This window comes from Gavia stellata, chromosome 20, assembly GCF_030936135.1.
Source record: "Gavia stellata isolate bGavSte3 chromosome 20, bGavSte3.hap2, whole genome shotgun sequence".
In the NCBI taxonomy this organism is placed as follows: domain Eukaryota; kingdom Metazoa; phylum Chordata; class Aves; order Gaviiformes; family Gaviidae; genus Gavia; species Gavia stellata.
The window spans coordinates 1,212,972-1,235,973 of record NC_082613.1 but is presented as its reverse complement, the minus strand read 5'-3'; the positions used below and the strand labels follow the sequence as shown (position 1 = coordinate 1,235,973).

Genomic DNA, 23,002 nt, shown 5'->3' with positions numbered 1-23,002 from the left:
GCCGGCCGCTCCGGAGACGCCAGCATGATGTAGGCGCTCAAATATTGTTTTCCACTGGGGAGGAAAAAAAAAAAAGGGAGAAAAGAGAGGCCCAGGGCTGAATGGCTGTCCCCGATGACGAAGGGCGGCCTCCCCCCTGCCCTGCCCGGGGCTGGGACTCGGACACGGCCCGGCAGAGGCTGTCTGGGGGCTGATAACGGGGCTGACGTGGCCGCGGTGCTCCCGGTCCCTGAGTGACGCCACCGCTGTCTGTTCGTGCCAGCACAGCCCAATAGATATACGTATAGATCTCTCTCTCTTTCCTCTCCCCCTCCCCCCCGACCCGCGGGGCTCTGCTACAAATCTGCTCCCCACAGCAGCATGGAGACCCCCCGCCGGCCTGGCGTCCGGCCCCTGTGCCCGCCCTGGGGCTGGCGGTGCCATGGGGTCCAGGCATTGCTGGTCCTGGGGTTCCCCCCTCTCCCAGCCTGGGGTGGGCAGGACGGGGGCACGGGCACACCCCCCGCTTTGCCAGCATCGCTCTGGCCCCACTGCAGTGCTGCAGAGACGCTGGCCCAGGTGTCCCGGCGGTGCATGGGAAGGGGCTGGTGGCCAGGTCCCAGCCCGGGGCTGTGTGGGGACCCCCACCCACCCCAGTGCCCCCCAGCTGGGCTGGCTGGGGCAGGCCCCCGTGCCCAGCCCGGTGCCGGCAGCGGTGACTCAGCCGGTGCCTCCTCACTGGCAGCCGCCCGGCGTGATTCAGGTCGGTGGAATCCACTTTCCCCAGCCGTTCCCATCGCAGTCACAACCCCTGGCACAGCACGGCTCTGGGGGGTGCCCTGGCCTCGGGGTGTCTGCAGGGACCTGGTGGGTCCGCGGCCGGGCACTGGCACGGCCCCGAGCAGGGACAGAGAGCGGAGGGACCCCCGTCCCCGCAAAAGCAGAGCCTCCCATACTGTGCCACTGACCCCCGCTCCTCCCCGGCATCTCTCTGGGGCCATGCGGGTGCGTGAGTGGGGCCACACGCTGAGGCTGGTGCCGGTTGTGGCATGTGTGGCACCCGGGGCAAAGCCAGGCACTTTGAGCGGTCCTGGGTGCAGGGAGGTGGCAGCAGGGCTCCGCGGGGACCGCTCCTGATGCAGCACGTCCCCCTGCCGTGGACGAGGTTCCCTCCCGCTACCCCGGGACGGGGTTTCGGGGGGCTCCTGGCCCCGTGTTGCGGCAGGACCTTGTCCCCAGCATCCCCCAGGGACACGGGACCTGGACGCGGGTGCCCTGACCCAGGCCATGTCCCGTCCCCCCGTGGCCTCACCGTCCAGTCGGTGATCACCAATGGAGGGGCCAGCGGGGATGAGGGCTGTGCCGGGTGGCCGCGGGGATGCATGTCCTGCAGCCAGTGCCCGGGGCTGGGGCAGAGGGTCCCCAGCTCGCCCCTGACCGCTGCCCACCCCGAGCTGGGCGCAGAGACTACAGAGGCAGCATTGGGGAATGCGCTTTATTCGGGGCCGGGGGCCTCCCGGGGTGGGCCAGTCCCTCACTCGAAGAAGAACATGCCGGGTGTCCGGTAGAGGCATGGGGGCAGCCCCAGGGGGTAGCCGTTGCCCCCCTGAAGTGGGATTGCGGCCCCCGGCCCCCATGGCTCCTTCTGCTCGCCCACCCGTGGCCCTGCGGCCCCGAAGGGTGGCTGGCGGGGGGCAGCGGGGGCCGGGGGGGCCGTGGCCAGGAGGTGCTCCAGCGCCGCGCCGCATGGCCGCTCCTTCACACAGAAGCTCAGCGCCTGCACCCGGCACTGGTAGCTGCTGCCCAGCGCCTCGGGCCCTGACCGGCCGAAGGAGCCGAAAACGGGCAGGGGGGGCTGCGCGTAGCCCTCCCCCTCTAGGAAGGGGGGCTTGCCCGTGCCCAGGAGGGTGCCAGGGAACGTGGGGGGCACCTGCCCAAAGGGCTGGCCTGGCCCCAGCCCGGGGACAGTCGTCTCCTCGCCCTCCAGCTGCCCCGGGGGGGTGCCTGGGGGGGCCGGGGAGTCCTGTGGGGGGTCCCTGGGCTGGGCGGGCAGCAGGGCGGGCAGCAGGGCACGGTGCGGCGCTGGGTGCTCGCTGGGCAGCGGGTACTGACCTGGCCGGGGCAGCTGCAGCGCCGCGGGGAGCCCCCCGAAGACAGTCTCCTTGGGTGGGCGGCTCTCCGGGGGGGCAAAGAACAGCCCCTTGGGCTGCGGCGCATCTGGCAGGTACAGGCAGGGCTGCCTGGCCTTGGGCGGCTGCTGCCGGGTGCAGGGCTCAGGGCACCCCGGCACCCCAGCGCCCTCGGGCAGCGTGGTGGGGCTCGGCAGGTGCCCCGTGGCCGCCGTGGCTGCCGGTGAGGCGTAGCCCCCCTCCGCCTTCCCCTCTTCGGGCAGTGGGGTGGCAGGTGGCCCCCGCGTCCGGTGCCTGGGGGGCTTCCCGCGCCCCTCGTCCCCCTCGGCGCCCGGTGCGTCCCGGAGGCCCCTTTTCCTGGTGAAGCGCCGGCGGCGCCGCAAGAAGCTGCCATTTTCGAACATGTTGTAGCAGTCGGGGTCGAGCGTCCAGTAGTTGCCCTTGCCCGGCTTCTTGTCGTCGCGGGGCACCTTGACGAAGCACTCGTTAAGGGAGAGGTTGTGGCGGATGCTGTTCTGCCAGCCCTGCTTGTTCTCACGGTAGAAGGTGAAGCGGCCCATGATGTAGCGGTAGATGCCGCTGAGCGTGATGCGCTTCTCGGGCGAGCTCTGGATGGCCATGGTGATGAGGGCGATGTAGCTGTAGGGTGGCTTGGTGGCCTCAGGGCCAGGGAAGGGGCCGCCGGCCGGCTCGGGGGCCAGCGGGCTGCGCAGCGCTGCGTCGCCAACGGGGAGGTCCGGCTGCATCCTCTTGGCCAGCCGCAGCCTTCCCGCGCTGCCGCCGCTGCTCCCGCTCTGCCGCACGGCCCCGGCACGGCCCGTTAAAACCCGCCAGCGGCCCAGCCTCCCGCGCCCGGCCGGAGAGGGGGCGGCGAGCCCCTCCTCTTCGGGGCCGCCCAGGGCGGAGCGGGGCTCCAACGTCCAGCGCTGGTCCCTGCGGACGGATGGATGGACACGCCGCCAAGGCCTGCGGCCAGCAGCCGGCGGCCCTGGGGCTGGCACGGCCACGGCCTCCCCGGGGCAGAGACAGGCAGTGCTGGCCTCCGCCAAGCCCCGGCCACGGCCACAGCTCCCCCAGCCCCGCTTCCCACGGGAGGTTCCCACGACCTGGGTCTCATCCTGCCCTGCCCACGGTGCGGGCCCCAGCCAGGGATGGCAGGGGGCTGAGCGGGGTGCTCCTGGCGGGGCTGGGGCTGCTGCCAGCCCTCGGCTCCCCACCCATCCCCTGGCCACCCCAGTGCCATGGCCCCCGCCCCCAGCCTGGGGTTGTGCCGGATCCTGTGCGCCGCGCCAGATCTCTGCTCTGTGCCAGGTCCCCGCACCGTGCCCAGCCAGGACATCGCCCCCGGGGTGCAGCACGGCCCCCGCCTCCCAGGAGCCCCCTCACTCCACTCACCAGGGGAAACTGAGGCACGGGCAGTGAGTGCCTTTGGGACAGGCTCCTGCATTGCCAGGTGAGCAGAGCAGCTGACGGGCACCTCGCCGCTGCCTGCACCCCCTGCCAAGGGACTGGGGACCAGGGGCAGAATGGGACCTCAGCCAGCACAGGGGCAGGGGGGTCGGCTCATGCTGTCCCCCATGGCTGAGGCTGCGCTGGCTTTGCCCAGAGCATGAGGCTCTGCCCGGGCTCAGCTCCCCCAGCCACCCGTGCCCCCCTCGGACCGGTGCCAGCTCCCCACACCGGAGCCAGTGGTACCGAAACACCACCTTTATTTCTAATGTTTGCGATCGGCAAGCCCCAGCAGTGCAAGGTGCGAGGACAGAGCTGGCTCTGCCCCGGCTCACCGAACAAGCACACAGCAAATCCCTCCTGGGCAGGCTCCCGGCGGCTCCCGGGGAATAAATACAGTGATCTGCATGCGGGCGGCAGCCGCCCACCTACCCCAGCCAGCGCCCACCCATGTCCAGCCCTGCAGCGCTGAGTGCCCCATCCACGCTGGCTCAGGGAATGTGGCCGGAGCGGGGCCGTGGGGCGGCAGAGCATCCCTCTCCGAGGCTTTGTCGTGACCGGGCTCTCCTCCTGCCTGCCCGGGCTCAGGGCTGGCAGAGCTGTTTGAGGACGCGGATAATGTGGCTGGAGGCGCCGGGGGCGCAGGGCTGGGGGGCATTGCGGAGCAGCGTCGGCCCCATGCGCTGGGCGTGATGGAAGAGCTCCCGTGCGAACACTGGCTCCACCTGCGGAGGCACAGAGCCGACGGAGGATGGGTGCGGGTCCATGTGCCCCCCGAGACCGCAATGGCCCCAGCGCCTGGCTCAGAGATGCTGCAAGCGCCAGCCCTGGTGCATACTCACGTGGGCCATGATAAGCTTCTGGAAGTGGTGCCCGGCGCTGGTGGGGTACTCCTCCCCAAAGCACAGGTGGATCTGGTACTGCGGCGTGGGCTGCCCGTGGCTCAGGTACCCCTGCAGCTCTGCAAGACACCGGCCCCGTCAGGGGACACAGGCCCCCCACAGCCCCAGAGCAGCTGCACAGGGGCAGGACTTGCCCCCACTCCTGAGGGGATCGGGGTCTCCTGGGGCAGGGGCCGCCAGAGCCATGGGCCCGGAGCGGCGGGCGGGCACTTACGCTGCAGGAACTGCTGCGTGTCGAGCAGCTTGTAGGTCTTCTCTCTCTCCAGCTTGTTGGGCCAGTCCCTGTGCGGGGCCAGTGGCCCGTTCCAGTACACCCTGCCCTGGCACTGGCGCTTCATGAAGACCCCCTCGGGCGCTACCCACAGCAGCACGCCGCGCTCCAGGTGGGGCAGGAGCCGCTCCAGCACGTCGGTCATGCCAGCCACCCGGCCGCTGCCGCCGAGCACCCGCGGCGGGGGGAACTCGATCTGCTCCATGCAGAAGGGGCCGTAGAGGCGCTCGCTGTCGGCCGGCACAGCGTGGGAGGTGATGCGGCAGCCCTCGGCCGTGCGGGTGGTGACTTCCTTCACCAGCACATCGCAGTAGTAGAGGCGGACATGCAGCCAGCAGTCTGGGGCGAGGGGAGGGTCAGCTCGCAGGCAGCCCGGACCAGGGGGACCGCCCAGGGCACTGCTTGGCCAGTGTGGCTCCTACCTGAGTGGTTGACGTCCTCCACGGGGAGGTAGGACGGGGGTCCGGGGAGGAGGTGGCCGTGGGTTGGGTTCCAGCCATAGAAGACTCCCCTCACGTGGTACCCTGGGCCAGGGCAGAGACGAGGTGGTAAAGGGATGTGGGCAGCTGTCCCCGAGGGCTCCCGGGTGTTGTCCTGCCCCCAGCCCCTGGGTCAGATGGGCAGCAGGGTCCTTCCCACCGCTGCTGCTTGTTACTGGACCTCGTTAAAGCCCCTAAGTGCATGATCAAGTGGCTTCGCTGGGGCAGGGAGGGAGCCCCCAGCCCCAGTCTCCATCCCTGCAGACGTTGCCTGCACAAGGGACAGGACGCAGGGCTGCAGAGGGCAGGGTCGCTCCTGCCGGGCAGCGTGCGCTGCCTGCCCCCAGCCCCATCCTGCTGCCAGGGACCCTCCTCACCTCGCTCGGCCGGGTGGGCAGAGAGCAGGGGCAGTGGAGACACGTGGCATGTCTCCATCGTGCCCTTCTGGCTTTCCTCCTCCAGATTCCCCACGGTGCTGCCCTGGGGAGGAGAGCGGCTGCGGTGAGGGCTGAGCCAGCAGCGGGGGGCCCTGAGCCGGCTCCTGCCTCCGCCACGGACCCCATGTGCCGGCAGATCCCCTGCCCGAGTTTGGCAGCTGCGTGGCACAGGGGTCCCTCAGCGATGCGCAGGGGAGCCAGCTGCCCAGTGGGACTGACACAGGCAGTGTGCAGGCAGGGGAGCAGCCGGCAGATGAGGGGGGATTTGGGGCTCCCACCTTCTCCAGCCCGCAGGCAGCTCCTGCGGCGGACGGCACAGGGCAGGGGGCTGGCTCACCTGCTGATCCTCACCGGCTGGGGACCGCGTGTCACCGTCCTTCTCTGCGGAGAGCAAGGAAAACCCAATGAGCCAACGGCAGGAACAGCCCCCAGGAAGGTGCATGGCTGCCCATGACAGCCAGAGAGGAAGAGGAGTGGGGAGGAAGGGTGATGTTTGTGGGACACGGGGCTTGTACAGGCACGGCACAGGCATTGGCCCCAAGCCTGGTGCAGGAGGAGGCACGGCAGGGACGTACCTGAGTCCCGGGCGCCATCAGACACGATCTGGTAGACCTTGTAGGGCTCGGAGATGTCCAGCTGGCTCCGCTCGGGCACCTCCTGGAAGTCGGTGCTCTTGTTGAGGGCGCAGCGGAGGCGCGTCTTCCAGGTGGAGGGGTCGGCCTTGTCTGTCCCCTCGTGGTACTTCCCCTTGTAGATGGCCCAAGCCTGCCGGGCAGAGGGTGCCCTGTGCTGCGACGGCTGCCCGCACCCTGGCACCCTGCTCCACTGTCCAAGGGAGCCCACCGGTGTACGAGTCCACTGGGGCTGGGTGGAGGGCAGTGGGGAGCCGGGGCTGTGTGTCCTGGGGGGCTGTGGGGAGCTGGGTGGTGGGGGGTCCCAGGGGAGTGCACGCATTTGGGCAATAGCGAGGCCTGGGGGTGCACACAGAGCTGGGTGGGGGTTCTGGGGGTACATAGGGAGCTGGGCAGTGGGGAGCCCCGGGGTGTGCATGGAGCCGGGCAGGGGATCCCAGGGGAGTGCCCAGAGCTGGGCAATGGGGAGCCCCAGGCGTGCGCATGGAGCTGGGTGGGGATTCCTGCGGGTGCGCATGGAGCCGGGCAATGGGGAGCCCCGGGGGTGCACACAGAGCCAGGTAGGGATTCTTGGGGGTGCGCATGGAGCCGGGCAATGGGGAGCCCCGGGGGTGCGCACGGAGCTGGGTGGGGCGTCCCGGGGTGCAGCTGGAGCCAGGTGGGGGGTCCTTAGGGGTGCGCAGGGCGCGGGGCAGCGGGGAGCCCCGGGGGTGCGCACGGAGCCGGGCAACGGGGAGCCCTGGGGATGCTCCCGGAGCCGGGCGGGGGTCCCGGGGATGCTCCCGGAGCCGGGCGGGGGTCCCGGGCAGCCCGGGGTACCTTGAAGAGCGCGGCGTCCTGCTGCTGCCGGTAGTCCTGCTTGGCCGCGTGCTTCCAGGGGATGCGGAAGAGCGTCCGGTGCCGGTTCTCCCAACGCAGCCCCGGGTACCGGCCGCTGTCGATCTGCGCGATCAGCCACTCCTTCAGCCGCATGGGCGCCCCCGGCTCCGCCATGGCGGCCCCGCGCCCGGCCCGGCCCGGCCCGGCCCGGCCCCGCCGCCCCAGGGAACGTGCCGGGGCGGCGAAAGCGAAAGCGCGGCTCCGGCTTTCACTTTCCCTTTCCCGCCCGATGCCGCCGGCTCTGGCTGCGCCGCCAGCCCGGAGGGGAGGGGACACGGGGCAGCCCGCGGGAGAGGGGAGAGGGCCACCCGCGGGAGAGGGGAGAGGGCCACCCGTGGGAGAGGGGACAGGGCCACCCGTGGGAGAGGGGAGAAGGCAGCCCACGAGAGAGGGGACAGGGCCACCCACAGGAGAGGGGACAGAACAGCCCACGGAAGAGGGGACAGGGCAACCCACAGCAGTGGGGACAGGGCCACCTGTGGGAGAGGGGACAGGGCCACCCGCGGAAGAGGGGACAGGGCAACCCACAGGAGAGGGGACAGAACAGCCCACGGAAGAGGGGACAGGGCCACCCGTGGGAGAGGGGACAGGGCCACCCGTGGGAGAGGGGACAGAACAGCCCACGGAAGAGGGGACAGGGCAACCCACAGCAGTGGGGACAGGGCCGCCCATGGGAGAGGGGACAGGGCCACCTGTGGGAGAGGGGACAGGGCAACCCACGAGAGAGGGGACAGGGCCACCCACAGGAGAGGGGACAGAACAGCCCACGGAAGAGGGGACAGGGCCACCCACAGGAGAGGGGACAGAACAGCCCACGGAAGAGGGGACAGGGCCACCCGTGGGAGAGGGGACAGGGCCACCCGTGGGAGAGGGGAGAAGGCAGCCCACGAGAGAGGGGACAGGGCCACCCACAGGAGAGGGGACAGAACAGCCCACGGAAGAGGGGACAGGGCAACCCACAGCAGTGGGGAGAAGGCAGCCCATGGGAGAGGGGACAGGGCCACCTGTGGGAGAGGGGACAGGGCAACCCGCGGAAGAGGGGACAGGGCAGCCCACAGGAGAGGGGACAGAACAGCCCACGGAAGAGGGGACAGGGCCACCCACAGGAGAGGGGACAGAACAGCCCACGGAAGAGGGGACAGGGCCACCCGTGGGAGAGGGGACAGGGCCACCCGTGGGAGAGGGGAGAAGGCAGCCCACGAGAGAGGGGACAGGGCCACCCACAGGAGAGGGGACAGAACAGCCCATGGAAGAGGGGACAGGGCAACCCACAGCAGTGGGGACAGGGCAGCCCATGGGAGAGGGGACAGGGCCACCTGTGGGAGAGGGGACAGGGCCACTCGCGGGAGAGGGGACAGGGCAACCCATGGGAGAGGGGACAGGGCAGCCCACAGGAGAGGGGACAGGGCCACCCACACACTCCCTGCAGGGGACAAGGGACTCTGCTCCCCCATTCTCCTGCTTTGGGGACCAGAACACCTCCCTGCCCCAGGGGCCGTGTCCTCCCATGGGACCAGCATCTCAGCCCACGGGTGTGGGGAGCTGCGGGAATAGGCACAGGGTTTCCAGGCTGGTGTGAGCAGTGACGATGCCCCAGCTCTCAAATCTCTCCTCTGCTCTAACACTCGCATCTGCCTTGCGCAGGCCTGGCTGCTGAGTCGAATGGGAACTGGGTGGGAAGGGATGAGATGAGCTGTGCCAAGGGCTGCCAGGGGCCTGCGAGGGAGCCTGACTCATCCCGCGCCTGCACCGGCTCCCCGCCGGCCCCGGCAGAAGCCATCCCCACAGAGGACACGCAGCGCCTGTGGTCATGGCACTTCTGGGCATTGGCCTTCCCACACCTCGGAAAACGACTTCCCGCGCCTGCGCTGCTCTGCGGGGAGGTGGGTGAACGTGTTGGTGCACACGTGGGTGAGATGGGTGTCAGTGCCAGGAGAGGGCTGGGTCCAGCGCAGGGTCCCAGACAGCCCCTTCGCTCCCGGCTGACTCCTGAGCATCCATCCTCACTGCTGTGGCTACCAGGAGGGTCTATCCCTCCCTCCTTCCAGTGAGGAGCTCGGCTCAGCCGTCCTTTCAGGAGGAAGAGGGATTTCACCTTGCGCAGGGCAGGGATGGATCTGGCCGGTACCAAGCACTGCCCCGCTGCCCTTGCAAAGGGCTGTGCTGGAGCAGGGCTGGCGGTGTGACCCCCACCCACCCCAGCAGCCTGGCATGGGCTGAGTGGGCTTTGCCCTCTGGGCTCACTGGGCTGCCCTGGGGTGACACCGGTGTCGGCTCCTCCATCACTGTGGCAGAGCCACATGTCACTGTGCGGGGAAACCTGGCTCTTCCACCCGGCCCACAGCCCACCGGGTCTCCTTTCACAGCCCACTGGGTTTCCTTTCCAGCTCTGAGTCAGAGAAAGTCACCTCTCGCGGGGAGGAGAGACAAGGCTCCCAAGAGCCGGCGGGCTGCTCCGGGCTGCAAAGCCTCGAAATGAATAAGCAGCAGCACAGCACCCAGCCCCGGGCTTTCCCGAAGGACGTGGGGACCGGGGCACAGCCACGTGGCACAGAGGGCACACAGTGCCACGCAGGGGTGTACGAGCCAGCCACGCTGGCGAGGGTTTCCTCTCCTTACTGAGCCTGTCCGTGGCCCCTTTGCCGCAGAGCAAAGCCTGCCTGCCCCACCTGCGCCTGCTCGGGGTGCAGGGCCGCGGCTAACCTGGCGTCTGCCACACCACATCTCTCCCTGCCTGGGAGGCGGAGATGGCGATGCCAGCGCTGAGGCTCTGAGCACCGGGAGCTGCGGGAGTCCCGCTTTGGGAAGGGGGAGAGGGGCAGCAGGTAGGATCCCCCCAGCCCAGTCAGTGCTGGGCCACGCTCGCCCTCACCCTGGCAGTCTGCAGCTATCCTGCTCGGTGCTGCCGCGGCCGGCCTGGCACCCTGCCACGCTCGGGGCGGCGCAGGAAGCTGCTCTGCTCTCTGCACCACGCCAGCAAGGAGGGGATTTCCAGCCGGCTGCGCCTCTGCTGGGGCAGCGCCCTGGCCCCCCCTGCACCCCTCATCCGGGCAAGCTGGGGGCCGTGTTCCGGGAAAAGGGCGCAGGACTGACTGACAGAGAATCCGTATCCCCCCTTTCTGCCTTGGGAAGCAGGCTGATGGCGAGGGGTCGTTGCACACTCTCTCTCAACGGCTTGCACAGATTAGATCCAAGGCCACGAGATAATCATAGCTGCTGGCTCGTTAGGCAGCCCCAGCCTGACGGGATAAGCCTTTATCAGCCAGGGATTTAATCTCGTCTGACAGCCGCGCGGTGACGCCCAGGACTCGCGGGATCTAATTACCCCGGCATCAGCGAAGATGCTCAGAAGCTGTTTTCCCTGCCATGCTGCTCCCTGCACCGGGAAGGCAAAGCCGCTTAACCCTTAAACTTTTCACGCCAAAATGAGCTTCAAAAGGAGTCAAACATTAACTCACAGCTAACCCTGCCTTCACCTGGGTTTTTCCAGTGGTGCAAACCAGGTTTGCCAAAATAAATACATTTTGCTGTGCCGTGGAGCTGGGCTGGAGGTGCCATTGCTCAGCCTTCAGCCTCACCGTGGGTTTACAGCGTGAACAGGGGAACCCCGGGTGTAAACGCCTCGGCACAGCGTGTCCCAGCATGGGGCTCACGGGAGGGTGCAGCCAGGCACGAGGCACACATCCATCCTGGATCTGTGGTCCTGGGGCACGGGGCCACCACCCTGCGGGGTGCTGGGGGGCCAAAGGGTGCTGGAGAGCCCTGGCCTTGGGGGCGAGGGAGTGGGGAGAGCAGCCTGGCAGGAGCTGGGAGGAGAGGGGGACCCCACGGTGGAGGGTGCAGGAGCAGCGGGGGATGATGCACCCCCAGTTACTCCGTGGGCTCAGTGTCTGTCCCGTGAGGCGGGAGTCGGGCTCCCAGCCTGCCCAGGTCATCCCAAGGCAGCACCCAGCCCGGCAGGGAGAAACCGTGGCCCTGCAGCTCTGCAGAGGTGAAACGGGAGCGGGTGTGCGAGTCCTGCCAAGCGGCTGTTTACACAGCAGCTGCCGGGCTCCCAGGAGCTGCAGCACCCTCCTAAATTACCCTCCTGTAAATGAAAGGGGAGGCTTAGGGTGCCAAAAGGTGGAGCATGGCACGGCACACCAGCCCGGGGCGGCGGGTATAAGGCCATCTCAGCCACCAGCCCCTCCTGCTGCTCTGTGCACCCCTTGCAGCACCCATGGCATGTGGGGCCCCACACTGCCCGAGCACTGACACGGTGGGCATCAAGGGACCCGTGGGATGCCCAGCTGGCTGCTCGTCTCCAGCCACAGCTGCCACGCAGGGGTAAAGGAGCGATTATTAATTACTGACGGGCATGCCCTGTCCCACGTTGATGTCTCCGGGAAGCTGCCAGGGTAGAGGCAGTCCCTGCTTCCCAGGAAGCTCCTTCACTCTGGGACCTCGTGCCTGGCACCCCATCACACGCAGAGATGCAAACCTCCCTGCAGGCACCCATACCCTTGTCTCTGGCTCCTGGGGGACACCCTCCCCTGTGGGAGAGGGGTGGCAGGGACAAGGGGGACCCCAGAAACATGCTCTGGCTCCCAGCAGGGGGGATGCTGATGACCCAGCTGGGCGTCCCCAGCATCTTCCCCACCTGGGACTCTGCCCCAGGGGAAGGTGCAAATGGGACGGGGCTAGGGAGGGGCTGGGGCTTGTGATGCCTGGCTGGGGCCAGGCTCCCAGTGCTCCCCGCAGCTGGAGCCAGCAAGCTCCTGGACGCCGTGAGCGGAGAGGCGGCAGTGGAACAGCTCCATGTGAGTGCCTGCCTGCTGCTGCCCAACCTCTCCTGGAGCAGACCCTGTCCCCGCAGAGAGTCCTGCCATGGCACCTGGGTTTCTGGCCTCTCTTGTAACCTTCCCACACGGCAGCAGGGTGGTCCTCTGTCCAGGCGTGCCGGTGTCCCCAGTCCACTCCTTCCCCACTCCTCCCTGGGCTTGCAGAGAGCGGCCAGCAGCAGCCTCCAGACCTGCCCCTTGCCTGGACCTTCCTCCTTAGTGTCCCCCTTCAGATCTGGCCATCGCAGGGGAGTCAGACTGCGCCCCAGGCAGACTGCGGAGAATAGGTTTTTATTACTGGGGGGACATAGAAAGTCTTTGAGCAAAATGGCTTAAGGCTCTGCTTTAGTGAGGTCTGGCCAGGTTAAACGCTTAGCTCCCACCTTTTAAAGATTGTGCCCTGGGATGGGTGGGAATGGGGTGCAATGGACTCCTAAAGCTACAGTGCTTGCTCAGGGCTTGTGCTTGGCCGGGCTGGAGCTGAACCCTTGCCTGGGAGCCGGTGTGGTGGCATTCCCTGCTAATGCACCCGTGTGTCCCTGCTCCGCAGCCACCTCGGCTCTGGGAGCTTGTGCTGCTGGTGGGGAAACCACTCCGAGGGGAGCGCTGGCTCTCCTGTACCCTGTGCACCCCGAAGCCCATGCAGTGGGTACCCAAGTGCTAAAGCTGCTGCCCACATCACCTGGGGGCTGGCACCACAGCAGGAGAGACCCCCTCTGTCACTCTGCCCCGAGCAGGAGCCCACGGTGACCTGGGGGCAGAGACCTGGGTGCAGGCGTCCCCAACATGCCGGATACGAAGAGGCTGAGCCCACCGAGCGCTGCAGAGCCCAGCAGCGCACATGAATCCCTCCCCGGCAGCTGAGAGCCAGGACAGAGGATGGCACGCTCGCACCCCAGAGGAGAAGAAGGAGCTGGGCTTGGTGCGGCTCCCCTCCACAGTGCTCCCCCAGCCCGCTGTGTTCCGGCTCCTTCCTCTCCCAGGCTGTTGGGCGATTCTTGCTGCTCTCCCTCGGCTGGGGTCACTTCAGACAAGCCGGGATGCAGGAGAACGTCCTCTTCACCCGCAGCAGGAAGGGAGTTGTGCTTCTGATGTCTCTGGTTCTTGGGACCAGTCCTTGCAGAGCTCCCTCTGTCCTGGGTGGTCCTCCTCTCCCCGCTGGCAGCAAAGCCTTTATTTCTTCCTCGTCGTTGAAAGGCGATGTCCCATACCTCTGCTTCAGGTGCCTGCGGACCTGGGGAAGGAGGGAGAAGCAAACTAAGGTGCCTGTTTCCAAGGGCAGGTCCAAGCCTGCCAGCAAGGGGACCGGGGGAAGCAACCTGGTCCCCTGGGAACTCGTCCTTGCTCTGAGACCTGTGGGCAGGCTCAGCTGCGGAGCAGAGCATGGGTGGCAGAGGCTGGTCCCACCTTGCGGGCTGCGCCGCCGCCGAACTCAGCCAGCTGCTGCCTGAAGCCGGGGTTGGGGTTGGCGACGGGCCGGACGGTTCGGACGGCCTCCAGCACCTCCTGGCAGCTCAGCTCCGTGACGGCCATGACGTAGGCGACAACCACGGTGGTACTGCGGGAGATGCCGGCGAGGCTGGCAAGGGAAAGGGACGAAGGGCTGCTGTCAGCGCCACACCCTGACCCCACGCTCGCCCCTTCCTCCACCCCTGTGCTTCAGCTATTTCAGTTCCTCTTCTCCGAGAACTTGCTCTTCAGGAAGCCTGAGCCCTTCCAAGGTCCTCTCCATCAGTGCCTATAAATACCCGCTCCTCCCCGGGGAAGTGAGAGCAGCGGCCGCTGCCTGGCTGTCTGCCCCAAACCCTGCTCTTCCCACTCACTCAGCTGCGGCAAAAAGCTTCTCCGTCTCCAGGGCTGCCTGGATCCCGCTGGGTTTGAGGCCCAAGCCACAGCTGAGGGTGGATCCTGGGTGGATCTGTGGGCACGGAGCCCTCTGGCACAGACTGGCTTTCATCAGGGGTCTGCAGCCAAAGCAGGGGGCTGGGTCTTTTCTTCTCTGCTGTGCTGGGGGGGCATGGCATCGGGCATGGGGAAAGACATGTTACCAGTGGACGAGGCAGTTCCCTCCATGCAGGCGACACTGGTGGATAAAACTGATGCATTCCTTGAAGTGCCTCTTGCTAGCAGGAAAAAAAAACCAGACAGAATAAGGACTTCAGGGGTGGAAGAGGATTTTCAGGCTGCAGGCAGAGCAGCCCTGAGCATTTGCGGATGAAACACTAGCATAAACTGCCTGTTGCTTTACAGGCACCATCAGCAGCTGCTGAGACCTGAGCAGCTCAGTGCTGTTGTTTCCCAAGGGAAGGCACATGAACCAGCCCACGCCGTGCCAGAGCGGGTGCAGCCGTGCAGCTGTGCCGGGGATGTGCAGGGCTCTGCGGGGCTCCCCATGGACTCATGCTGGGGCAGAGGGAGCTTGGCTGCTCGCACCTCCAGCTCCACACCTTCTACCCGCTCTCCCCGCCCCAGGCTCCTCCCGGGGGGATGCTCGCTGCTCCTCTCCATCGGCGCTGCAGCGGGGCTGCCCCTCGCCTTGCCCCAGAGCCGGGACCCACTCCCCAGTGGTCACTGAGCTGGGATGCTGTCGGGTCCCGAGGTGGTCCCCAGCACCGCGGCACTGTGCCTCAGCCTGTGGGTTGCTGCGCTTGAGGAGCTGGAGGCAGCACCTCAAGGGCTCGGGGTGCTGTGAGCCCTCACCCCGAATTGCCCTGCGGAGCCCAGCCCTCCCGCATGCCCCGAGCCAGCCCCGGCCTCCCCGGGGTACTCACATGTTGGCCTCGGGGGTGTCGGGCAGGGGGATGCGGAGGTAGGTAATGTCCTGGAAGACACAAAAGGAAGAGGAGAAAGTCGGGTGCTGTGGTCGGGGTGTCACGGGTGCTCGCAGCTGGTCTGGCAGTGCCTTTGCTCCTCGCCCCAGCGCTGCCTGCGGGGCTTCGCTCCCCCAGCACAGCATCCCCCTGCGCTGGGACGGGGCCGCTCTCTCCCTTGGCAGGAGTGTGGGGAAGGCAGGGGGGGACAGGCGGCTGGTGGGGGGGTGGGAAACAAGATGAGGCTGGAGAGCTGGAAGCAGTTTCCCATTCAAGGCCAGGTTATCATCACAAGACAGCCAGTTTCCCAGAGCGGGGGGGCTGCCCAGCTCCTCCGGGACTGCTGGCGGGGAGAGGGGAGAGGTATACATGCCGTGGGGTGCTCAGAGGGGGAAGGAAGGTGCTGCAGCATGGAAAGAGCTGCAGAAATCTGCACGGTGGCGTCGGGCATGGGACCCTACCTGCAGCAAGGGCTGGGGAGATTCATGGATCGAAATGATGTGGGTGATCTTGTTCCGGTTTAGCTGTTCCAGGTCTTTGGCATCTAAAGGACAAAACTAGATGTTAGCATCTATTCATTTCTTACTTACCCTTCTCTTCCCACAAGCGCATCCGCTGTGCTCCCGCAGACAGCCCAGCATGCAAAGCCTTGCTCCAGGGGATCAGCTGCATCACACTCCCTGCGTGCAGCGGTGCAGACACGGGCAAATACGCAAACGCACCCTGAAAATCTGGAACGCAAACCCCGTGGTACCAAACCAGAGACCTCCTCCCTGTGAAGGCACTCGACCTGGCTGCTGATGCTGGGGTGAGCATTCACACCCACATGGCAAAACTCCCTCCTTTGCAAGCAGGCAGCTGCCTGCCTGTACTTGTCCCCAGCTTGGGGAGGAGATGCGCGCTCTGCCTGCACCTCCCCTGTGCAAACACGCACGTAGCGATGGGACTTGCTGCAGCCTGAGGGATCTGCTTTATCTTGTGAACTATGGAAGTGGAGCTGCAGCCATTTGTATCAACCCCGAGTTTGGCTCACTCTGTCTAAGCTCCTCTTTAGCACCCGAGGGATCTGCAGAAAACACCGGAACGGCGACGCGCAGCACTCTGCGTGTATCCTCTCTGCAGCTGAACGCGCAGAAATGAGCTATCCTCAGCTGCCTGACCTGCTTCTCACTAATGCTTCAGCATCCCTGGCTGTGATCCTGGTCACAGGTCCAGCACAGCGGTTGTTACACTGGGAGGGGAGCGTGATCGTCTTGCTGGCTGAGCAGCTTCGTAGCCATCTCCCTTTCATGCCACGACCAGCGGACGCTGCATGAGCTGCCGGAGAGGAGGAGTAACATTTTCCCATCTCGTCGCTTTGGGTTTCTAAACTTTCGCATGGTGTAAAACCTTGGCTCGGGAATCCAGACCGCGACGTGCTAACGGCATGATGTGAATTTTAATAGGAGTGAGTCTCGAGAGAGACACTCCGTGGGCGAGCCGTGCCATGTGCGTGTGGGGAGGGAGGTGGGGACCCTCGTGGGGACTTGCACAGCACCCACCACCTTCCCACCTGCCTCGAGCAGGCAGAGTGATGGCAATTAGTGACATCAGTGTCAAGGCTTACAGCGGCTGGAAAAGCTTTCAGATGGAGAAAACGCCTCTGAGTCTCCAGAGCTTAATTCAGCAGGCCTGAAGTCCTTGTCATTGCCCCGGATCTCTTGGTAGAGCGATGCTTGGGTGCCATCAGGCCAAGACCCCACGTCAGTGGTTACCCCTGTGATGAACCTGGGATCCAGGTGCCCTTGCCCTCTGCTCCCAGCAAGCCGCAGCCCCCCCAGCCCACCCCAAGGTGCTCCGTGGGGTGCAGGGAGCACAGGGCTGTCCCAGCCAGGGCTGCCGCTCAGGCTCCAATGACATTTTCTTAGCAGTTCACACCAGCATTTTTAAACCTTCTCAGCACCTACAGAAGGAATCAAGCTGCCAAATGAGCCGTTAGGGAGGCAGGAGCAGTAATAAATGCTGTTTTTTCAGCATTTCAGTAGTTGGTCATGAGTTGTCCCCTGACAATGAAACCCCCTTAAAATAGTGAATCGGCGTGAGAAGGGGTGACCCTGGGAGAAACTCCCTCCTGAGGGTGGGCAGCACTCTCCTGCATCTGCTATAGCTGTGATACTGGGGTGTATCACCCTGAGCCACCCCCGTCCTGCTCTCTCGTGCTGGAGCAGCACCACCAGCTCCTCTGCTCCCAGCATGGGGTCCGCGCCGGCTCGGGTGCATGGCACAGCCCACCACAGCGGGTGAACTCATACAGGACTCTCTTAAAGCGAAGCCTGGCTCTCCCTGGTGCCCCACCGCGTGCCCCCGTCCCCTCCCAGCCTGCCCAGCTCACTGCCTCACACAGGGGAAGTGGGACGGCTGCGAGGGCTTCCAGGTCCCCGCCGACAGCGTCACCTCAGGGACAGGCTGCCGGCACCCTTCCTGGCGAGGCCACGGCCCTGCTCAGCCCCTTCCCTCCACGTGTCCCGAGAGCTCAGGGCAGCCGTTAAATAAGGAAATCAAAGCGAAGGCAGAGGGTTTCTGCCTTGTGTTTCCCCCTGGTGCCTCCACTCTCGCTGCTGCCCACACAAAGCAAGCGGCAGAGCGGTGCACGTGGTGGGTGCTGGCAGGGCATCGGGCAGCGTTTGCAGGCAGGGAGGCACGAACGCGGTGCAAGTAAGCATGCGGCGGGGTTTGCACTGTGGTGCGTGAGGTTCGCGCAGGACAATCGCTCACTGCAGCGGAGGATACCTTGGCACAGGAGGATGCAGCCTGAGTCAGCCCCACTCTTCGCCGCCTCTGTCCATGCTACCCAGCTGGAAGGCTCAGCACCTGCATCTGCTCGGGCCTGAGCTCCCCACGCTCCCCCCTCCCCAGGGGCAGCTGGGGACAAGCAGGGAAGGCAGGGGAAGGGGCTCTGCCAGCCGAGGGATGTCCTGAGCTGGGCTTAAGCAAACTGGGATGACGGGGAACAGGACGGGCTGGAAAGCAGCTCTCATCCACCAGCCAGAAGATGAGGCATCAAGTGCTCACATGCCAGGAGAGCCCCCAAGCCCTCCCACTGTGGATGGAGAAGCCGAGTGCCCTTTGCTGAGCCCCTGACACAGCCCACCCAAGGGCAGCACCGACAGAAGGCACCGCGAGGGTGTGTGGGCAGGGAGCTCCCTCGAGGCACCAAACCGTGGGCCGGAGCAGAGGATGTCTCCCGTCCTCCCGGGGTGGAGGAGCTCCCCAGCTGGAGGACGTCTCTGCGGTGGCAGGGCTTCACTTACCGATGAAGTTCCCAAGGTAGAGGCCGGGGAGGATCTGTGGGACACAAGGAGAAGTGGCAGCATGAGCAGCAACCTCATGCCGTGGTACCCACCGCGCCGGGACCCCCCATGGGAAGCAGCGACCTTGGTCAGAAAGGCCAAAGTTCTGCCGTTAACGTGACCGTCACCAGCGCCGGGGCAGGAGCAGTGCTGGTGCAGCTGACCGTGGGCACTCCTGGGGCTGCCGCTGTTCTGGCGTGCAGCCCGCGGGGCTGGATGCACCCCGGGGACCCCAACCTGTGCAACCGCCCGGCGCTGCACCCTCACAGGAGCTGGGAGTCGGCTATAGCTCTTCTATTGCTCCTTTTGCTTATTATCAATAAATTCTTTGTCAAGGCTTTTTATCTGAGCTCAGCAAGCTGCAGACGCATCCGTCCAGGCTTGGACGATACCCGTGGCCTGCGGAAGTCCTGCCGCACGAGGGATGGGAAACACCAGGCATGGAGAAGCCTGGGGGGATGCGGTGGTCCCCCCCAGCCCCAACCTCTGCTCCCCTCACTCTGCACTGCAGGGACCCCCTTTCTAACAGATTGCTCTGGACACTGTGTCTTCGTCTTATTTTCCTTGTGAAATTCCACTTCACATGATGAAAAGATAATTACTTGACAATGCCTCTGTTAATTGCACTGTGGGTGCAGAAGCAGGATACCTTGCATCCCTTCTTACCCGGAGCTATTTTATATTTTCCCTTTCTCCCAGCCTGGGCAGTGAGGCTCCCCGGGCTGTTGACCCCCATGTCCAGCTGGTTCCCCTCCAACTTCTCCCTGCTGCGATCTCAGGTGCCCAGGACCTGGGCAGGCAGAGGTGATTTCTACCAGCACAGCTGAGCTCACATTTATCTCACTGCCCACGCTTGGAAACGTTTCTCTTGGTCAAACAGCTTGAGGAGGGTTTTTTTATGATTCCTAAGATTTTAGATCAATTTTCTATCGACAGGGCGTCTTTAACTTGCAGCTGCGGCACTGAAATGAGCTGTTAGGAGAGCGTCAGTTAGCAAGGGCAGCTCCCAAGGGCAGGACGCCGAGCTACAAATAGCGGCACGTTCCCGTCCCCAGCACCCTTCTGACCCACTCCTCGCTGGAGAAAACGGGGCAGCACAGCCCCGTCTGCAGCACTGGGCACTGCCCCGGATAATGAGTGGTCAAGGGCTGGGGAGGGGGGTTTAAAGCTTAGGAGCTGGAGATTCTTGCAGGAAGAAGGTGTCTCTGTTCACCTGTGACAAGGGGAAGCTCAAATGACCATAAAATAGCACCCGTCCCCTCTGCCCAGTGATGCTGAGCCCCACGCACAGCCCAGCCCCGCTGAGCAGGGGGTGCAGGACGGCCGGGCTCGGGGTCACACAGGACTCCTGGTGTGTGCTTGGGAGCTGGTACCTTGGTTTTAAAGGCTTTGGGAAAGCTTTCCCCCTCCCTGGGAAGGGCTCGCTGTCACCCCTGCCCTCCACAGTTCCCCGGGCAGCTGCAGGGACGAGCCACGGCTGCGGGCTGGCGCAGCGTCCCTGCCTCCTTCTCCTCCAATTCCGCTCTGCCGGTAGGTAAACAAGCTGCCTGAGAGCCGAGCCCTGTGCCGGATCCGGTGCTGGCAGGTGAAACGCCACTTGGCATGGCAGAGCGAGCTGCCAGGCCAGCGTCTCCCACCTCCAGCACCGGGACAAGCCGCCCTGGTACGGCCAGCCCCGCAGAGCAGCCGCCCCAGTGCTCCCCATTACCTGGCTCATGCCGTTTCCCATGGCCTGCAGCGGGCACTGCGGGGGGGACGGGGCGCGGGTGTCCTTGTCCCCGTTGCTGCCGTCCTCCCCGTCCCCAGACGCAGCTGCCGTCCCCGCTCCGGACGCTCCCGGGTTGGGTTTCCGTCATGAAGAGCTTGGCTCCCCCAGGATCGCTGCCCGTGGCGGGCGGGCTCGTTCCCAACGAGGCCAAGCCGGTGGCGGCTGTGCCGGGGCAGAGAGGACCTTGGCCGCCGTCCTCCGTGGCTCCTGCCGAGGCCCTTCCCTGGCTGCTCCGGCGCTGCCGCACACCGGCTGCTGCTCTCACCGGGAGCAGACAAAGGAGGAGAAACTCCCCCTCTGCGCCGTGGCGTGGGAGCGCGGCGGCCGCGCTGGCTGCTGCCTGTCGCCGCTGCCCGCCGCGGCTGCACAAGGCTGCAGTGTTGGGAGAAGAACAAAGCCTTTGTCCCGCTCCATCAAGGAAGGTCTGTGCGGCCACGCGGCGAAGCGCTTGGTGGCATGTCCACCCCTGCCTGCCCCATGCCCACCGCTGCCTGTGCCATGCCTGCCCCTTCCTGCCCCATGCCCACCTCTGCCTGCGCCATGCCCACCTCTGCCTGCGCCATGCCTGCCCCTGCCTGCACCATGCCCACCGCTGCCTGCGCCATGCCTGCCCTTTCCTGCTCCATGCCCACCGCTGCCTGCCCCATGCCCACCTCTGCCTGCGCCATGCCTGCCCCATGCCTGCCCCATGCCCACCTCTGCCTGCACCCTGCCTGCCCCATGCCCACCTCTGCCTGCCCCATGCCTGCCCCTGCTTGCGCCATGCCCACCGCTGCCTGCACCCTGCCTGCGCCATGCCCACTGCTGCCTGCACCATGCGCACCCCTGCCTGCCCCTGCCTGCCCCATGCCCACTGCTGCCTGCCCCATGCCCGCCTCTGCCTGCCCCATGGCTGCCCCTGCCTGCCCCATGCCCACCTCTGCCTGCCCCATGCCTGCCCCATGCCTGCCCCATGCCCACAGCTGTCTGCACCATGCCCACCCCTTCCTGCGCCATGCCCACCGCTGCCTGCCCCATGCCCACTGCTGCCTGCGCCATGCCTGCCCCTGCCTGCCCCATGCCTGCCCCATGCCTGCGCCATGCCCACAGCTGTCTGCCCCATGCCCACCCCTTCCTGCCCCATGCCCACCGCTGCCTGCCCCATGCCCGCTGCCCACCCCTGCCTGCGCCCGCCGCAGGGTGTGCGGGACCCCGGCCCCGCACGCCCCAGGCTGCCCGCGGGTCTCCCGGCGCTTTGCAGCGCAGCCGGGTCAGGCAGCGGCGGTGGCTCCCCCGGCCCAGCACAGGGGGCCGCGGCGTGAGGGCTCCCCCGGCCCCCGCTCCCCCCGGGCAACGTCCCGGGCCGGGTCTGGGGAGGGTTTAGGGCCGTTCGCCGTCCCCCTCTGCCACCGGCCCCAGCAGCCGCGTGCGCCTTACGGGGCTCACCGGGGCTGGGGAAGCGCCGGTCCCCGTCCCCGCCCGGCAGAGACAGGGACGGGGCTCCGGGGACCCCCCAGCCCCCGGACCGGGGGGGCGGGTGGCTGCTCGGAGTCCCGGGGGTGGGGGGCAGCCCCACGACTCTCCTGCCCGGGCCGGGGAAGGAGCCCGACCCGCCCCTGCGCCCTGCGGGTGCCACGCCACGGCCCCGCGTGGGGCTGGGCACGGGGTGCAGGGTGGGGGCACACGGGGCGGGGGGGGCTTGGGGGCACGGGGGGGGGACCTGGGGGGGAGCCCACAGGGGGGACCGAGGGGACGGGGGGAGCTGAGGGCACGGGGACAGGGTGGGGACTCAGGCCCGGCGGGGCGGCAGCCTGAGGGGGCACACCGGGGGGGCAGTGCGGGGGGGGTCACACCGGGAGGGCAGTCCGGGGGGGGCACACCGGGGGGGCAGTCCGGGGGGGGGTCACACCGGGGGGCAGTCCGGGGGGGGCACACCGGGGGTGGGCTCAGGCCGGGGGGGGGTCACACCGGGGGGGCAGTCCGGGGGGGGGCACATCGGGGGGGCAGTCCGGGGGGGGCACACCGGGGGTGGGCTCAGTCCGGGGGAGGGCACACCGGGGGGCAGTCCGGGGGGGGGCACACCGGGGGGCAGTTCTGGGGGGGCACACCGGGGGGGCAGTCCGGGGGGGGCACACCGGGGGGCAGTCCGGGGGGGGGCACACCGGGGGGCAGTTCTGGGGTTCACACCGAGGGGCAGTCCGGGGGGGGCACACCGGGGGGGCAGTCCGGGGGGGGGCACACCGGGGGGGCAGTCCGGGGGGGGCACACCGGGGGTGGGCTCAGGCCGGGGGGGGGTCACACCGGGGGGGCAGTCCGGGGGGGGGCACATCGGGGGGGCAGTCCGGGGGGGGCACACCGGGGGTGGGCTCAGGCCGGGGGGGTCACACCGGGGGGCAGTCCGGGGGGGGCACACCGGGGGTGGGCTCAGTCCGGGGGAGGGCACACCGGGGGGCAGTCCGGGGGGGGGCACACCGGGGGGCAGTTCTGGGGGGGCACACCGGGGGGGCAGTCCGGGGGGGGCACACCGGGGGGCAGTCCGGGGGGGGGCACACCGGGGGGCAGTTCTGGGGTTCACACCGAGGGGCAGTCCGGGGGGGGCACACCGGGGGGGCAGTCCGGGGGGGGCACACCGGGGGTGGGCTCAGGCCGGGGGGGGCACACCGGGGGTGGGCTCAGGCCGGGGGGGGCGGGCACTGTCGGGGTGCCGGTCCCGCGAGCGCCCCCTGCTGCGCAGCGGCGCGGTTGCCATGGGGACGGGCGCAGGCCCGGGCCCAGGCTCAGGCCTAAGCGCAGGCCCAGGCGCAGCCCCGGGCCCAGGCCGGCGGCCCGCGGGGGACGGCGGAGGCGGCGGGCAGCGGCCCGGAGCGGGGCCTTCGGCGGGCTCAGGGCGCTGTGCCGCGGCTCTTGCACATCCCCGAGGCAGCGCGTTAAAGGCCGGACGCTCCCTGTGCAGGTGAGGGCGAGCCCAGGGCCTCGCGCACGCGCTGCGTCCCGTCTGCCCAGCAAAAGGAGCTTTTGCCTTAAAACCACCCGAGGATGGTGCAACCTCGAAACGGCCGCGTTTCGGGGAGTCCCGTTTGTGTCTGTCGGCAGGTTTAGTTGCCACAGGTAAAACTCTTACAGCCTGGGAGGCCTGCCC

At 67.3% G+C, this 23,002-nt stretch overlaps 3 protein-coding genes across 4 annotated transcripts; all 3 read right to left on the bottom strand.

Annotated features, from left to right (window-relative positions):
* Positions 1–1,513: 1,513 nt before the first annotated feature.
* Positions 1,514–2,854, bottom strand: FOXS1 (forkhead box S1). The gene has a single exon (XM_059827330.1). The coding sequence runs from the start codon at positions 2,852–2,854 to the stop codon at positions 1,514–1,516; it is 1,341 nt and encodes a 446-aa protein (XP_059683313.1).
* A 1,250-nt stretch (positions 2,855–4,104) lies between these two features.
* On the bottom strand, positions 4,105–7,271 carry LOC132318768 (interferon regulatory factor 4-like). The gene is made up of 8 exons (XM_059827344.1): positions 7,098–7,271; positions 6,222–6,411; positions 5,984–6,027; positions 5,587–5,689; positions 5,153–5,254; positions 4,674–5,069; positions 4,400–4,518; positions 4,105–4,282 (listed from the first exon to the last, which is right to left on the bottom strand). Exons 1-8 carry the CDS (start codon positions 7,269–7,271, stop codon positions 4,142–4,144), a joined length of 1,269 nt encoding a protein of 422 aa, XP_059683327.1. The 3' UTR covers positions 4,105–4,141.
* Positions 7,272–12,781: 5,510 nt separating this feature from the next.
* On the bottom strand, positions 12,782–20,066 carry DUSP15 (dual specificity phosphatase 15). Of its 2 annotated transcripts, XM_059827345.1 has the most exons (7): positions 19,825–20,066; positions 18,078–18,111; positions 15,249–15,331; positions 14,749–14,798; positions 14,026–14,100; positions 13,385–13,556; positions 12,782–13,211 (listed from the first exon to the last, which is right to left on the bottom strand). In XM_059827345.1, the coding sequence occupies exons 1-7, from the start codon at positions 19,843–19,845 to the stop codon at positions 12,999–13,001; spliced, it is 648 nt and encodes a 215-aa protein (XP_059683328.1). In that variant the 5' UTR covers positions 19,846–20,066; the 3' UTR covers positions 12,782–12,998. The 2 variants fall into 2 exon arrangements, with proteins under 2 accessions (XP_059683328.1, XP_059683329.1); XM_059827346.1 differs by lacking the exons at positions 18,078–18,111; positions 19,825–20,066 and adding an exon at positions 17,557–17,733.
* Positions 20,067–23,002: the final 2,936 nt, after the last annotated feature.

Coding starts and splice junctions, on each gene's coding strand:
- FOXS1 (XM_059827330.1), bottom strand. CDS start 2,854: ATGCAGCCGGACCTCCCCGTTGGCGACGCAGCGCTGCGCAGCCCGCTG.
- DUSP15 (XM_059827345.1), bottom strand. CDS start 19,845: ATGGGAAACGGCATGAGCCAG. Junction 13,557..14,025: donor GGGAACTGCCTCGTCCACTG/GTAACATGTCTT, acceptor TTCCCTTGCCAG/CCTCGCCGGCATCTCCCGCA. Junction 13,212..13,384: donor GCGGCGGCGCAGCCCGCAAG/GTGGGACCAGCC, acceptor CTCCTTCCCCAG/GTCCGCAGGCACCTGAAGCA.
- LOC132318768 (XM_059827344.1), bottom strand. CDS start 7,271: ATGGCGGAGCCGGGGGCGCCCATGCGGCTGAAGGAGTGGCTGATCGCG. Junction 5,070..5,152: donor GGAGGACGTCAACCACTCAG/GTAGGAGCCACA, acceptor CCCTCGCCCCAG/ACTGCTGGCTGCATGTCCGC. Junction 4,519..4,673: donor CACGCAGCAGTTCCTGCAGC/GTAAGTGCCCGC, acceptor GGTGTCTTGCAG/AGCTGCAGGGGTACCTGAGC.